Source organism: Bufo bufo, chromosome 3 (genome assembly GCF_905171765.1).
Source record: "Bufo bufo chromosome 3, aBufBuf1.1, whole genome shotgun sequence".
NCBI lineage: Eukaryota > Metazoa > Chordata > Amphibia > Anura > Bufonidae > Bufo > Bufo bufo.
In genome coordinates this window covers 275,334,846-275,352,586 of record NC_053391.1, presented here as the reverse complement: position 1 = coordinate 275,352,586, position 17,741 = coordinate 275,334,846, and the positions used below count along the sequence as shown (strand labels likewise).

Sequence of the window (17,741 nt, the reverse complement as noted above, 5' to 3'; positions counted from 1 at the left end):
CCTGGAATGCCGACAATGCTTCCAAATATAACCTCTGTGGGCTTCCTTTCGAACCAAACCGCTTATTCGGTTCAGAATTAGACTCCATTATGGAGGGTCTCTCGGATAAAAAGGGAAAAAGTCTCCCCCAACAGCCCTGTCGGGGCAGGGGTAGACAAGCTCGCGGGGGCCGACCAGGACAGCAGGCTGGACGTAGAGACTGGGGGGGGTGTCTAGAAAGTTCTCTAGACGCTCCCGTATACCCACCAGGGAGGCAAAGCCCTCCTGACTATGGGCCTCCCAGAGGCTCTTGGATAAACCCTGCTACCCCTGTCGTTACGCCTCTAGATTTTCCCGTACCCCTCCATCACCTCCCTGTAGGGGGGCGTCTTTTCTTTTTCAAACACGTATGGGCCCAGGAAGTCTCAGATCCCTGGGTCCAAAGCATAGTAGCTACGGGCTTTTCCATAGACCTCGTTTCTCTCCCCCCAGAAAAATTCATTGCCACGCGCAGTTTTTTGCCGGCCAGACAAAGGATCCTAGAGTCCTATATCCAGGACTACATTTCCAAGGGAGCCCTGGAGGAGGTACCGGCAGGGGAGAGGGGTCTAGGGATTTATTCTCCAGTATTCCCGGTACCTAAAAAGACAGGAGATCTCCGGATGATCATAGATCTGAGATTCCTCAATCGTTTCGTAAGGAGAACCAGGTTCCGTATGGAAACCATAAGGTCAGTCAGCCACCTCCTCAGTCCTGGGGACGTGATGGCTACTCTGGACCTCAAGGATGCTTACCTCCACATCCCGATCCATCCTTCCTCCCGGAAATTTCTCAGGATCCAGATTTCAGGAGTGCGCAGGCACTATCAATTTGCCACCCTCCCCTTCGGAATCTCATCTGCCCCCCTTATCTTCACCAAGGTGGTAGTATCGGTGGTAGCAGCTCTGAGACTCCAGGGACTGACCATTGTCCCTTACCTGGACGATTGGCTCCTTCTAGCCTCTTCAGTCCCTTTACTTTCCCATCATCTTCGTGTCGCAATTTCCTTTCTGCTCCGCTTAGGCTGGATTATCAACTGGCAGAAGTCGAACGTGAGCCCTTCAACTTCTATCCATTATCTAGGATTCGTAGTCGACTCTCTGGAGATGGACCTCCAGTTGACGCCAGAAAGAGGAGCACGGATTCAGGACCTGGCAAGGTTCCTTTACGTACCACGACGAGTCTCCATACGGACCCTCATGAAGATGTTGGGGCTCATGTCAGCGGCTGCGGATGCAGTCCCTTGGGCTTTATGGCACCTCCGACCTCTTCAGTCGGAGGTCTTAAACAAATGGAACGGCAGCCCGGCGGGGCTAGATTCCCGATGCTCCCTATCCAACCAAACCCGGAATTCCCTCAGATGGTGGTTCCATCTACCAGCAGGGAAGTCTATGACCCAACCAGTTTGGCTCATATTGACTACGGACGTGTCCCTAGTCTAGACTACTAGACTGCCCGATCCCCTGAGGACGCCATATCCATGGCGAAACATGTCGGGGGGCAGCATCTAGGTTTTTAGAACACAGTGGACCCTTCATGAGAGTGCTTGTTATAGAATAGCTAGTCCATAGTGCAGCAGGTGACTGCGTCGCCAACAAGGCAGCACAGCGAGAGACTGTACTGCCAATTGAATCAATCTAGGAGACAAGACAGGCAGCAGGCAGTTACCGCAGCACCTGCAGTACTATTAACGCTATAATACAGCGCCAATAGGCACCAAAACCAAGCAGCCTACTAACAATGTTGTGAATCACTGTAGCAAAATAGTGGACACATATATCCAATTCAGCATACTGAGAAGCAAGCAGCTAGCTGAATCTAGCTACAGTCACCATTGTCAAACGGCTGCCAGTTGGTTAACTGATTAATATATTTAGAAAAGCACTGCTCAGGTCCACCAGTGAAAGTTTTAAACTTATAATTGAAGTAGGCTAGCAATAAAAAGTTTTTTCACTAATTATTAAATATAATAAATAAAAGTTAATTTTTACTACAAACAAAATGAAAAAATTAAAAAGCGCACGTCAAGAGCAGGCAACCAATAGTCTTATGACTAAATGTAAAATACAACACCTTGTAGGCTGGGGCGCCCATTTAGACGGATCCCCAGTTCGGGGATCTTGGTCTCCTCAGGAGCGGCATCTTTCCTCAAATCTCTGCGAGATGCGTGCTATCCGGCTAGCCCTCCTTCACTTCGCCCCTCAGATTCGGGGCAAAGCTGTGAAAGTCCAGTCAGACAACATGACTGCCGTGCTTTACATAAACAGGCAGGGAGGCACAAGATCCTTACCCCTTCTTTCAGAAATTGGGGTAATTCTACGGTGGGCAGAGCTGAACCTATCCCATCTATCTGCCACTCATATTCGAGGCTCCTTCAACTTCATTGCGGATCGCCTAAGTCGCGGCTTACCGACCATGGAGTGGTCACTGCACCCGGAGATCTTCAAGCAGCTAGTCCTCAAATGGGGTATGCCAGAAGTGGATCTTATGGCAACCAGGTTCAATGCCAAGGTACAGAGGTTCTGTTCCCTATACAGGGATGACAACCCCCTGGTGATAGATGCTCTGACAATACCGTGGAGGTTCAGTCTGGCTTACATCTTCCCTCCCTTTTCCATGATTCCGAGGGTATTGATGAAAATCCATCAGGATCAGGCCTCGGTAATAGCCATCATACCATTTTGGCCCAGGAGCTCATTCAGATGAGTCGGGGACAATATTGGAAACTCCCCCCGGAGCAGACCCTGGTGTCGTGGGACACGCATCTCTGCCCAGATCTGCACAGATTCAACCTGACAGCCTGGAGGTTGATCAGTCCCTTCCCAGAGTGGATGGGCTCTCTGAGTCAGTCCTGAGAACTTTGTTGCATTCTAGAGCAGAGTCTACCAAAAAGGCCTACTCCCAGATCATGAGGATCTTCACCTCATGGTGTAGTTCCAACCAGGTGGCGTCTGCAGATCCGCCTCTCTCTGCGATCTTACAATTCCTCCAGGATGGGTTGGACAGAGGTCTCTCCCCTTCTACCCTGAAGGTCCAAGTTTTTGCCATCTCGGCCTGTCTCAACAGGCCATATTCTCGGGACCCGCTCATCAAACGCTTCCTTAAGGGAGCAGAAAGATTGAAGCCTACGATACTGAAACCTGTTCCCCAATGGGACTTATCAGTAGTTCTCAAGGGGTGAGCATCTCCCCCCTTTGAACTTTTGGAGGAGGCAAGCATTAAATTTCTAACACTCAAGGTGGTCTTTCTTCTGGCTATTACCTCAGCCAAAAGAATTTCGGAGCTACAAGCTTTCTCCGCTTTACACCCATACATCATTTTCTTACAGGACAGAGTCCTTCTAAAATTTCTACCTTATTTTAGACCTAAGGTTCCAACTTTTCAAAATATCAATCAGGTAATTTCTCTACCTGTATTATTCTCCGCCTCCTCCTCTGATGTTCCAGTCCGACATCCACTGGACATATCGAGATGCCTCCAGATCTATGTGGATAGATCCAGAGAATTCAGGATAGATGAGAACCTCTTCATCCTGTTTGCCGGTAAGTCTAAAGGCCGCAAGGCGTCTAAAACTACTATTAGTCGCTGGATCAAGGAAGCCATTAGGGACGCTTTCACCTCCCAATCCTTAGATCCTCCGGAGTTTGTGAGGGCCCATTCTACTAGGGCCGTAGCTACCTCTGTCGCGGAGAGAAGTCTTCTCCCCCTAGAGTTGATCTGTAAGGCGGCTTCCTGGAGCTCTGAATCAACCTTCATCTCTCATTATAGAATAGATGCTAAGGTAGCAGAGTTTTCGGCTTTTGGGCAGACAGTTCTTACTTCTGCCGGGCATGAGGACCCTCCCTAGGGGATTCTTCTTGCTATCTCCCCATCTGTGCTGCTGGTGGGACATAAGGGAATCGTTAATTTCTAACGATAATTTGTTTTCCCTTAGTCCCAACAGCAGCACACAAATTTTTCCGCCCTAAGTACCTTTTCTTGGTATAAACACGCTGGGCTGGGGGGCAAACCCCTCCCTTTAAGGGAGCTGGAGTTCTTCTATTGGTTATTCTTTGGGCTCATTAAAAATTCCGCCGGTCCTACCAGTCCACGGGGGGCAGTTAACCCCATCTGTGCTGCTGTTGGGACTAAGGGAAAACGAATTATCGTTAGAAATTAACCAATCAATACCACAGTCTATCAGGCTAGTGTCGATTAGTGCGAATCGTATTGATGAGTTCCAATGGGAAAAAATCCCAAATATGAATAGCAGCAATAATAGCAATGTCCTGAAATATGTCCAATACGATAAACTGCTGATTTTACACTCGAATGTTCTTATGTCCCACAAGGATAAAGTGTAAAGTGTGAACAAGCAAGGAGTAGCGGTGTCCCGCTAAATGCAAGTGCCAGCGGCTTCCCACTGGAATGTTAGCACTGCGTATTTCAAGATGCTGCCGGAATAATTTGAACAGTCTTACCGTGTCACTTTTCGTATCACAGATTCGCTCTGTAAGGTGGTCCTGTGTGTGAAGAGACCAATATTCTATGAGCGATATTCGTCCTGACTTCCCACGCTGGCAAATGTTTGGCACGTGCAGTCAGACCTTTACTATGGATTCAGGTCTTGTGTAGTGTTTTTCGGAACTGCCATTCGCGCGGCGGACAATTTTTCTGTACAAATCCGGCAAGATATTCCAGCTTTTCAAGTGGTCAACAAACTTGGGGGTTCTGTCCTAGCTAGACGCGTTTCGGGGTATCAAGTTACCCCTTCCTCAGTAGCTGTCAGTCCCCCATAGACTCCTTTCTTATATAGTGGGTAAGGTATTCCAAAAACCTGAAGTGCTATTTTAATATTGACTGTTGTTGTTTTATATAGCCACCATTATTCATTGAACTACATTGTATATGCTAATAAATTCTTTATGGTTCAGATATCCTGAGAGTGCCCAGTCCCTTTTGTTTCACTCAGTTTCTTTGTTGGAGTGGACAGGGTGAGTCCACTTTACTGAGTGCACCTCAACTGGTTATTAGTTACTCCTGTGCGTCACATTCACTATTTGCAAAAAAATAAATATCATTGGCACCCACACATCCCAAAACACACGTACTATTAAAATAACAAATATTTATTCCATACTGTGAATGCCATAATGTAGGCATAGCTTAGAGCTATTAGGGAATGCTGGGAGTTGTAGTTTTGCAACATCTGGAGGGCCGCCGTTTGGACATGCCTGCCATAACGGAAAAAAAAAAATTAAATGGCTATTTTTTCGTTGCTTTACCTCCCCAAAATTTTTAAGCAAAAGTGATCAAAAGGCATAGACACTCTGAAACGGTATCTCTGAAATCTACAGATAGCCCCACAAAAAATTAGCTTTACACAGCTTCATAGATGTGAATGGAAAAATAAAAAAATATGGCCGAGAGAAGGCAGGGAGTAAAAAACACAAACTCAAAAATGGAAAATACTAGAGTCTTGAAAAGGTTAAAGAGCTGGACAAAATAGCTCAGCAATGTTAATCAAACAATTGTTGACTGTTAGACTGGTAATATGATCACATTTAGTCTTATAGTCACCTTAATTTGAAACCTTTGTTCTTATTAATTGAGCGGCCCTGTTAAAAGGGTTTTCCAAGACTTTAATACTGATGACCTATCCTCAGGCCAGCTGTTTGAGAAGGCACTGGGCTTCTGTGAGCACCGCGGCCTTCTCACAGCTCACCAAACACAGCACCGTACATTGTATAGCAGCTGTGCTTGGTATCGTGCTCAGCCCCATTCACTTAAATGGGGCTGAGCTGCACCTAGGCCATGTGACCGTTGAATGTGTCGTCACTGAACTAGGAAAAGCTGTGCGAAGGCCGCCACACTACTGCGAGCGCCGCTGCCTTCTCAAACAACTGATCTGCGGGGGTCCCGTTATTGGACTCCCATCGATCAGATACTGATGACCTATCCTGAGTATAGAAGTCACGGAAAACCCCTTTAAGTCGTCTATATTTCTTCACACAGTCAGACCATGATGATAGCCTGTGTCTCTCCATCGGATCGTGATTTCATGGAAACACTGAATACTTTAAAGTATGCAAACCGAGCTCGTAACATAAAGAACCGTGTGATGGCTAATCAAGAACAGAATGTTCAGCAGGTACAGGCACTAAGAGCGGAGCTGGCACGGTTAAGACTGGAATTACAGGAGTACAAAACTGTAAGTTGTGAATGTTTTATCCGCTAACAAGACTGTATAGATACAGATTTTTAACATTGATAAAATATGTTGATTAAAAAACGATAAATTCCAGTATTTCTCCAGGATATGCTGTATTTTGAGAACAAACATCTAAAAGGATCTTACAATGATGTGTTTGCACAAGCAATTTGTACAAGGATCCCCCTTACTCTCTTTGCACACATAGGCTTAAGGGGGTTTGAAATGGGGGAAAGAATTAGGATATACTGTAGCTGATACTCTGGAATTCGGCATAGCAAAGAAGTGACATGTTGGCCAGAAAGGTAAATTTGAGTGTCAACAGTGTTAAAGTGGTTACAGGCCGAAAGTTTAGATGGAAACGGGTAGAGGTTCCAGGATAGAACCCCGACAAGGAAGGAGAGCCAAGGAGGTGGAGATTCAGGAGAGGGACAAGTGATGAATATATCATATCATGTTACTATCACCTATCTGCAGCAAAATTAACAGCCCAGTCATGGGAGTCATGCAACCATCCATATCACACATGATGTCACATTTATTATCCAACATTGTTAATTAAAATTTACTAAAAGTGACTTAAAGTAGTTTTCTGGGAATTGCTATTGATGATAGGTTATCAATATCAGATCAGCAGGGGTCCAACACCTGGGATCCCCGTCGATCTGCTGTTAGACAAGGCTGGGACCTTACCCCCCCTTTCCCCATAAAAATAAAAAATACAAAAAATAAATATTGTCACATCGCAAAATGCCCCAAATTTTAAAATACAAATGTTTTTATACCATACGTTGAATGACATAACAGAAAAAAAATCTAAACGGCAGATTTTTTTTCTGTTTCACCTCCAAAATAGTGTCACTAAATTTATATAGTGTCACTACACTTCAGCTTGCAAAAAACAAGCCCTTACATGGCTATATTGACAAATATTATGGCTGGAAAACTAACAAGAAAAAAAAAAATTGAGATGGAAATGATTAAAGTTAATAATCCTCCTTAAAGGAGTTTTTCTGCTTTTTGATATTGATGAGGTGACCAATATCAGATTAGTGGGGGTCTGATACCCAGCACCTTCACCGAACAGCTGTTTGTGGCAGGCGCCAGAGACACAACAACGGCTAGAGCTGGAAACACAAGGCTACGTCCATTGTGTGGTGGTTGTGCCAGTCTACTGCAGCTCAGCTCCCATTCAAGTGAATCTTTCAAACTAATAATTGGGTGCTCCACTACCAGTACCTGTCTGGCCTATCCTATGCAATAATTCACCTTCTTTTTGGAAAATTTCCCTGGTTGATAGAGGATGTGTCCTTCTGCAGCAGTGCTTCGCTTTATTCACCAACTTGGCAAACTTATTCGGTCTTCCATCAGGACTAGTCCTCCTGACTCTCTTCCCTCTTCTCCTTTGAGCTATTACCCAGCTAGCAGCATCATCCTCCTAAACGTCAGTGCTGCTTTAGGTAAATTTGAATTAACAATATTGAATAAGAAATATGACATCATGTGTGATATGGATGGTTGCATGACTCCTATGACTGGGCTGTAATTTTGCTGTAGATACTGTAGGTGATAAGTAATATGCTGCTTGCAAAATTGCACTGTGTTTTCATGGTGTCAGGTTCCCTTTAAGTTGTTTGTGACTAATACGGATTTCTATTCAAAGTACAATATAGAAAGTATGGGGCACATTTATTAAAGGGATTCTGTCACCAAGTTTTAGGCTATAGAGCTGCGGACATGCACGGCGAGATCGCCGCTAGCATGTCCGCAATATACCTGTCATATAGGGCTGTGTGCTTTTATTTTCTTTAAAAAAGGATTTTAGAGATATGTAAATTAGTCTTGTAGGTGTCCAAGGGGCTGTACGAACCTTCCTGGTGCCCAGCCGTGCCCGCCTGTGAAGGAGCCCAGCACTGCCTATGTCCTCCGAATCTCCTCCTTTCATCAACAATAGATTGTTCTTTCCCTAAGGCTGATGCCAGCACAGGGAAGGAACACTATACCGGCACTGCGCATGCGCGAGCTCGCGCATCGCGGGATTACGGCAATCTATCGTTGATGAAATTAGGAGATTCGGAGCATATAGGCGGTGCTGGGCTCCTTCACAGGCGGGCGTGGCTGGGCACGGCTGGGCACCAGGAAGGTTTGTACAGCCCCTTGGACACCTACAAGACTAATTTACATATCTCTAAAATCCTTTTTTAAAGAAAATAAAAGCACACAGCCCTATAGGACAGGTATATTGCGGACATGCTAGCGGCGATCTAGCCGTGCATATCCGCAGCTCTATAGCCCAAAACTTGGTGATAGAATCCCTTTAAGATTGGCGTTTTAGACTCCGGTCTTTTTAAAGGCACTGTGCTGGTGGTGCATCCGCTAAAGTTATGAAGAGGCGCTGGCCTCTCCCAGAGTATTTCTATGTTGCTATCTAAGTTAGTTTTGACTGTTTTACTGCATTCTTTGATATGCCCACAAATTATTAATTTTGACCCAGCTAGACAAGTACAAAACCTCTATAGCACCTAGTAACCAAATGTTTGCCTTGGTTCCACCAATGTTGCACATTAAAAATCCACCCCACTTCCAAAATTCAAAACCAAAGTTGTTTGACATGACATGTCATGATATCTGTTTTAGTAACTACGTTACTTTTATTCCCCAAGAAATTACAATTCTGGGTCATCTCTAATAATAAAATCCCTGTGTTAGTGCGCTGTGTCCGTGTGTGTGTCACCAGTTTTGCACTGGACATGCGCAGTGGGGCGTACAATCAGAACACAGCGCTCCACACACACAGCGCTCCATGACTGTTTAACCCCTTCAGTGCCGCGTTCCTTAGGGACCACTGTCTGGAAGACCCAGCGGCCCGATGCTTGAAGGGTTAAGCTCCCTCCCTCCCCACTATGTGCGGCTGCTGCTGGCCACAAATGAGAGCAGAGAGGAGTAGAAGGAAGGGACTGAAGCCACTGTGCCATCAATGAATATAGTTAATGCTTGAATGCAAACGTAGCCTGTGTGTGCCGGCCATATCCCATACCCGGCCCCTGGCCTCTATGTCGCTGCAATCCTCCGCAATTAACCCCTCAGGTCCTGAGGGGTTAATTGCGGCAGATCGCAGCGAGCAGTAATAGAGGCCGGGTATGGGATATGGCCAGCACACGCAGGCTACATTTGTATTCAAGCATTAACTATATTCATTAATGGCGCAGTGACCACAGTTCCTCCCTTCTACTCCCCCTCTTCTCAGTATTATATTAATTGCGGCCCCCTCCCCCCCGCAGTCCCCCCCCCACAGTATTAAATCATTGGTGGCAGTGGCCCCAGGGTCCCTCGTCCCTAACCATTGGTGGCGCAGTAGCAGCTTCTGATCAGAGCCCCAGCAGTGTAATCCTGGGGCTCCGATCTGTTACCATGGCAGCCAGGACGCTACTGAAGCCCTGGCTGCTATGGTAAGCTCCCTGCTGCCCTGTGCACAAAGCACAGGGCAGCAGGGAGAGTGTGATGTCCTATTCACCCTAATTGAGCTCTATTAGCGTGAATAGGACAAGGGTTCTAGCCCCTTAGGTGGCTAATAGTTAGTAAATAAAAAGTACAAAAATGAAATAAAAAGTTTAACCCCCCCCCCTATAATATAGAAAATAATATATAGCAATATATATCATTATCGCACATGCTTTGAATTATATTGCGATATAGATTTTAGGTCATATCGCCCAGCCTTAAGTTCAATACACTGCAGTACACTAGTGTACTGCAGTGTATTGTAAGCCATGAGACCCACTTGATCTGCAAGAACCAAGTGGGTCTGGGTCCCAAAAAAAAAAGGAAAAATAATAGAAAAAAATAAATAAAACCTTCCTATATACACACATAATTGGTTAAAAATGTAAAAAATGAAAAACATGAAATATGTTTGGTATCAAGGCGTCCGTAAGGACCTGATATATAAAAGGATCATGTTACTTTTAACACAAAAGAAAAACTATGATGGAATTGAAATTTTGCCCACCGCACTTCACCAAAAATGGTATAAAAAATTATAAAAAGTCATATGTGTCTAAAATTAGCACCAACCAAACCGTGACTTTATCCTACAAAAAATGAGCCCCTACAGAAGCCAATCGTCCAAAAAAATATGACTTTCAGAAAATTGAGACACAAAAACATGATTTTTTTTCAAACATGCTTTTATTGATTAAAATAAAGTAATAAAAATGCACATATTAGGTATCGTCAAGTCCGTAACGACCTGCTCTATACAAATAGCATGATCCAACCCATCTGGTAAACACCATAAAAAATATATATATGTGGCAAAAATTTTTTTTTATCACCTTACATCACAAAAACTGTAATACCAAGCAATTAAAAAGTCATATGTGCCCCATAATGGTACCAATCAAACCTTCATCTCATACCGCAAAAAATGAGTCCTACCTAAGACAATCACTCAAAAAAAATAAGGCTTTCAAAAAATGGAAACACAAAAACATGATTTTGTTTTTAAAAATGCTTTTATTGTGTAAAATAAAATAAAAATATGCACATATTAGGCATCGCTGTGTCCATAACAACCTGCTCTATAAAAATAGTATGTCATCCAACCCGTCTGTTGAACGCCGTAAAAAAATGAAATAAAAAATGTGCTAAAAAAGCAATTTTTTATCACCTTACATCACAAAAAGTGTAATCCCAAGCGATCAAAAATTCATATGTGTCCCAAAATGGTACCAATCAAACCATCATTTCTTTCAGCAAAAAATGAGACCCTACCTAAGGCAATCACCCAAAAAAATAAAAAAAATATGGCTTTCAGAAAATGGAAACAATGTATTGTGTAAATCCAAAATAAAGTAAAAATATTGACTTATTAGGTATTGCCGCATCGTTACGAACTGCTCTATAAAAATATCACATTATCTACTCTGTCAGTTGAACATTGTAAAAAAAACAAATAATAAAAACTGTGCCAGAACAGCCATTTTTTGGTTACCTTGCCTCATAAAAAGAGTAATATATATTTATACACACACAATGCACAACTACCTCTAGCAAAAGATTTCTATACTGTAGAAATAAGTCTTTTAAAAACACGCCCCCGCCGCACCGCTCACACCAGTGTGCTGACCAACCAAGACATGGCGCTCCACATGCCGCCTGCACCGCCCACTCCTGCGCGCCGGCAAGCAGGTCGGAGCGCCACCATTTCTGTTCGTCAGTCCCAGCCGCCATTTCTGTTCGTCAGTCACAGCACTATCAGCCATCACAGTACCAGCAGTATCAGCCACCAGTCAGTGCCAGCCATCTCAACCATCAGTCAGTGCCACCATTCAGTGCCAGCAGTCTCAACTACAGCCAGCACTCGGTGCCAGCAGTCTCAGCCACAGCCAGCAGTCTCAGTCACAGCCACCAGTAGAAGAAAGAAGGATCACATCAGCATGTCCGGTGCTGTGATCCTTCTTTCTTCTACTGTTCTGTTGACTGCTGTGGATCTGCGGTCTTGTTGCGGCTGATGCATTCCAGAATTGTTTGATGAGGTCCGTTTGTGCTGCTCTACAACATTACTTGTATATAGTCACAGCCACCAGTCAGTGCCAGCAGTCTCAGGCACAGCCGCCAGTTTCAGCCACCAGTCAGTGCCAGAATTCTCACCTACAGCCAGCACTCAGTGCCAGCAGTCTCAGCCACAAGCTGCAGCCAGCATTTTCCGCCACAGCCACCAGTCAGTGACAACAGTCTCAGCCGCAGCCAGCAGTCTTAGCCACACCCACCAGCCAGTGCCAGCAGTCTCAGCCACCAGCCACAGCCACCAGTCTCAGACACCAGTCAGTGCCAGCAGTCTCAGCCACAGCCACCAGTCAGTGCCAGCAGTCTCAGCCATAGCCGCCAGTCTCGGCCACCAGCCACAGCCACCAGTTTCAGCCACCAGTCAGTGTGGTCAAGTTTCCTTGCCATCTAATATAGACTGTTCCTACTAATGTTTATGCACTACTGTTCTAGCTCCCGTTATTGTAACGACGGGCTTAATGTCTAGTATTTTTACATATAACTCTATGTTGTGCTATTTGTCTATTATTCCTACTAGATGTTTATTAATAAATGTACTGTCCTTGCACAGTCTGACACTGGGAGCACTGACTGTACAGTGTCAAACTGTGCAGGGACACACTCCAGTTGATAACAGCCAGTTGTACATTTATTCATAAACTTCTAGTAGGAATAACATAGGAATGGCACAACATAGAATCATAAGGATAGATGCTCAGGAATTGTCATTTCATTCATAAATACAATTATTTACTAAAACATATCAGGAGAGGCAACAAGTCCACTTTAGCTCTTCAGTTGAGTATTATGGAGATGTAGTGTCCTCAGATTGCTATGTAGGAGATATTCTTATTTCTGTAGTGATAAATAGAGTAGATACATAAGTTGGCGATACATAGTAAGTTAGAAAATACAACTATTGATGTTATTGTTTCACCAGGGTCATCGTGTGCCTGGTTCTGATGCTCTGAGTGACATGTGCGAAGAGCTGTCTATGCTACGTAGTGAAAATGCATCGCTGCGTCTCCGTGTAAATGCATTACAAGAAGCCATTAGAGCCATAAATGCTCGTGTCACCCGCATGGCTGGACAAGAGGCTGCTCGTCTGTTACAAAGGGCTGGTGAGTGATTGCTGCATATTTTATTACAAACTATATTACACGTATAGCTTTCATCACCTAAATATATTGAGTAAATCAGTTTGTAAAACGACTGTGTGAGAGACTGGATGTGGTGAGTGCTGTTCAGGGGGTGGATTAACCCCTTCATGACTGGGCCATTTTGCAACTTCATGACCAGGCTGGTTTTTGCAAATCTAAATTGTGTCGTACTTCATGTTAGTGGTATATTTGAGTCGATATAAACCACCTTTATTTATAAAAACATCCCAAAGTATATATATATAAAAAAAAAAAATTCTCTGCTTTTAAAGGGGTTGTTTCATCATGGACAATGGAGGCATATCGCTAGGATATGCCCCCATTGTCTTATAGGTGCGGGTCCCACCACTGGGACCTGCATCTATATGGAAAATAGAGCCCCGCAATGTGGTGGCTGGAGGACTCCGGTCCGGCCACCACCAAGCCGGCTCCCCATAGAAGTGAATGGGAGTGACCCCATTTTGGAATCCAAGGGATAAAGTGACAGTTTTATTGGTACTATTTTGGGATACATATGATTTTTGATCACTCAGTGAGGCAAGGTAACAAACAAAAATGGCTGTCCTGGCATAGTTTTTATTTTCATTTTTTTTTTACGATGTTCACTTGACAGGTTAGATCATGCGCTGTTTTTATACAGCAAGTTGTTACGGACACGTCAATGCCAAATATGTCAATTTTTTATTCCGTAGCATTTTTGAAAATAAATCAGATTCCATTTTCTGAAAGCCTAAATCTCAGCATTTACATTCCGGTGTCACCGCATGTATACTTGCGGTGACACTTTGAATTGATGACACACTATGTACGTCATGATGTGTACACAGTATGTCATAGGTCATTCAGGGGTTAAAGGGAGTCTGTCACCAACTTTTTATGTTTTACACTGCTCATATTGTGTTCTTGCGCGCACACACAATAATAATGGTACCTTTCTTGTTTTGGTCCGATTCTGTAAACCTCCGAAACGAGGTTATACCGATATGCAAATGAGGGCTTACAAGTACCCAGGGGCGGCGTTCTTGCAGTACGTGCCCAAGCCCCTCAGCCCTTTCATGATGTTACGTCATCCTCTCCAGTTCTGGAGATCCCGCGCGTGTACAGTGCAGCGCCAGGCCCAGGCATGCACAATTCGATAACCACATTGCCGCTGCTCGCTGCTGTCTCTTCCCGCACGGGATCTCAGGAACATCATGAAAGGGCTGGCCAGATGAGACACTCTGGGGAGGAGTTAAGTGCGCAAAACGCCGAGAGTCCCGGGCACTTACAGCAAGAACGCTGCCCTGGGCACTTCCAAGCCCTCATTTGCATACCATTATAACCTTATTTCTGCAGCTTTACAGAATCGGACCAAAAGAAGAAAGGTACCAATATTATTGTGTGTGCAAGAACGCAATATAAGCAGTGTGAAACATGAATAGTTGGTGACAGACTCCCTTTAAATGTATGATAGACCCGGGGCTGTTTCCCCATTTTCGGCCCCCTCCCACATTTGCCTCGACCATCCCCCCTTCATGTTTTGTCCCATATTTATTGTTTTTATGGTAAATATTAACGTATACCATATATATAATATAACACGCCAAGCCCCTCATAGTATATAGTGTAAGTGTAAAACACCCCACAGTATGCAGTATACAGTATATCACCCCGCAGTATACAATATGTAGTATAACACCCCCACAGTATACAGTATAATACCACCACAGTATATAGTATAAAACCCCCACAGTATATAGTACCCCACAGTATATAATATAACATCCCACAGTATGCAGTATATACTATAACACACCACAGTATATGGTATAAAACTCACAGTATATAGTATAAAACCCCACAATATACAGTATATAGTACCCTCAAGTATATAGTATAACACCACCACGGTATACTGTATATAGTATAACTACTCACAGTATTTCATAAAACATCCCAATTTCTCCTATGAGCATCCAGCACTGCAAGTAAAATGGGGCAGCAGTGGTCCAGTCCACATTCAGTGAAAGATATTCTTGTAATTGGTGTTTTCTCATTAAAGAGTTTATTGGGCTTTACAATTTTTCAATCACAAAGAGAGAAAATAACAAAACATAAAGTAGATAAAACAATAAAAAGTGATATGGTCGTCTCAAAGCTCTGCAAAGTCAGTTGACCGTACAAGACAAGAGCCTTAGACGGTACATATAAAAACAGTGCCAAACAATAGGCAAGACAAACAATTCTGTCTGAGCCAAAAGTAGACAACATTAAAGTAGTAATAAAAAGCATGTCTAACATATGATGTAAAATAAATTCCAAATAAGTACCATTTGAAATGACAAGAAATAAATGCCTAAAGAAAAGGAAAAAAAGGGAAAAAGGGGGGCAGGGAGCAGAGGGCAGCAAGAAAAGGAATAGAAGAAAAAGACAAAGATAGATGGAAGACATGAAGAAAGAGATGGGTCTGGGATGAAAAGTCCATCTAAAGTGTCCTGTACATCCCAGAGTTGCGAAAGGCGTCCCAAGGACTCCAAATCTTCAAAAATCGAGTATGGGCTTAAGGGGTATGGGCTATTAGTTCCTCTATTCTTTGATATAACATCACTTTCGCAAACCATTCCTCGAGAGTTGGGGGAGCCGTTAATTTCCAATGACGTGGAATAACCGCTTTCGCTACTTGAATGAGATATTTAAGGAGTGAGTTTTTGTAGTCTGGAATAGTGAAATGGAATACAAATAAGAGAAGGGATTCTGGTGTATTCAGGATCGGGAAACCAGTTATCTTGCGGATAGCTCTATAGACTGAGTCCCAGAATTCACATAGAGCAGGGCAGTGCCACCAAATATGGATCATAGTGCCTTCCATCACACCACATCTCCAGCAGCGGTCGGAGACTGCAGGGAACCATTTATGCAGAAGTTACGGCACCATATACCAGCGAGTAATGCTCTTATAACAGGTTTACTGCGCTCTGGTGGATATCAGTGCTTTGTGTGAGAGGAGATAACACCTATGCCATTGGGGTGGGGTCAGTTGGATACCCAGGTCTTGTTCCCACACCTTACAGAATGAGAGAGGTAAGGTAGATCTCTGTTGGAGAAGTAACTTATATACTGTATACATGAGATGTCTCAAAACAACGCCGAAGGTGTCAAACAAGATTGCTCAAAGGCGGTCAGGTTCCTAGTGTGACATAGCAAGAGGTTTTGTTTGGGAAGGCAGGTATTTTCCTCCCAACATGGGTGGCTGGGCTGATTTCCAGCCAGGTGAGATCAAATACCGGACAGGAGTTTAAGTGCCGGTCCAGGTTTTGGCAGCACCTGGCTGTCCTTTAAATAGGGCTCAGCTGGGCTCAGAATCAAGTCTCTGTCTTGGGATTTGAGGCATGGTGCCATACTCAAGGGCTGAGAGCCACATGCGGGGAAACAGGCCCCCTAAAGACTGTTGTGGACGCTGAAAGAACCTGCTAACAAGGTGACTGTTTTTGTGCTTTGGACTTTCCTTTGACTGTCAATGTTGCTTTGTTTTTTTCTCATGTGTGAATAAACACTGAAGTTTTGTTTTACAAACTGTTTCTTTTGCCTCTGTTCTGCGTCCGCTTACCCTGCCTACCAGAGCGAATCCTCACAATTGGTGGCTTGTAGCGGGCACACGCAGTGAGGCTGGCGTAAACGCCAAAATATTTTTTTCGGGTACAGCTGGATGTCCTGGATTAAACCAGCTAAATTCACGTGACAAAATGGAGGCTGTAATAAAAGCTCTCGTGGAGGCTAATCAACACCAGCAAGAAACAAACCAGCTGCTGTTACAACACGTGATGGCTTTACAGACGGCAGGAGTGTCCATGATGGCTTCACAGAGTGTCCATGATGTTCGGAAAGCGATCAGTGCGGCGATCCCCAAGATGACACAATCAGATGACGTCGAAACGTATCTGGCGATGTATGAGAAGGTGGCCACATGGGAGAATCTACCCTGAGATCAGTGGGCTGAGGTCGTCGCTCCGTTCCTGACATCCGATTCCCAGCGGGTATATTTCGACTTGCTGGACGACCAAGTTGCCAACTACCAGAGAGTCAAGGGTGACATTCTGGCAAGACTGGGGGTGAATGTGTTGGTCCGGGCCCAGCGGGTGCATCAGTGGGGGTTTAAGCCATCTGAGCCTGTGAGACCGCAGTATTATAACTTGCTTAATCTCTTGCAAAAGTGGCTACAGCCTGACGTGCTGAGCCCCACTGCTATGCTGGACCGTCTGGTGGCTGATATGTTCTGGAGGGCTTTGCCACCCCCTCACCAGCAATGGATCGGCCAGGTCTCTCCAGGTAATGCTCTCGAGATGGTCGACCTGATGGAGCGCTATGAGGCTACCCGGAATCTAAAGGGAGTTTTTTTGGGAGGGGGGTAGACAAAACCCGTAACTCTCCACCCCAGACCCGGCGATTTGAACCCTCCCGGGATGTGCCCCTTGTGGATCCAGCTCCAATAGTCTGCTGGTAGTGTCAGGAGCCTGGCCATGTACGAGCTGTCTGTCCACATCAGGTGGAACCTATGGACACGAACTATTGCTTCCGCCAGTCGTTATATGCTACGAAGCTGTGTGCAGCGGGTGCCCCAGAGACTCTGAATCACCTGTGCCAGGTGGAGGTGGGAGCTACTCCAGCAGAGGCTCTGTTGGACTCGGGGACTCTGGTGACCCTGGTAAGGGCTCCCCTGGTACGGACCACGGAGTATACTGGCCGGAAAGTTGGGGTCATGTGTATTCATGGAGACTTAAAAGACTACCCCATTGCTATGGTGTCTCTATCCACGGTTGCCGGCAGGTGGACCAACGAGGTGGCTGTCG

General features: G+C 44.8%; 1 protein-coding gene across 1 annotated transcript in view; it reads left to right on the top strand.

Annotated features, from left to right (window-relative positions):
* Positions 1-17,741, top strand: part of KIF21B (kinesin family member 21B) — a 1,425,990-nt gene that overhangs the window by 223,182 nt on the left and 1,185,067 nt on the right. Inside the window, exons 8-9 of the mRNA XM_040424150.1 lie at positions 6,013-6,208; positions 12,696-12,876. Of these exons, the coding sequence (XP_040280084.1) occupies positions 6,013-6,208; positions 12,696-12,876 (377 nt within the window). The remainder of the gene's footprint in view (positions 1-6,012; positions 6,209-12,695; positions 12,877-17,741) is intronic.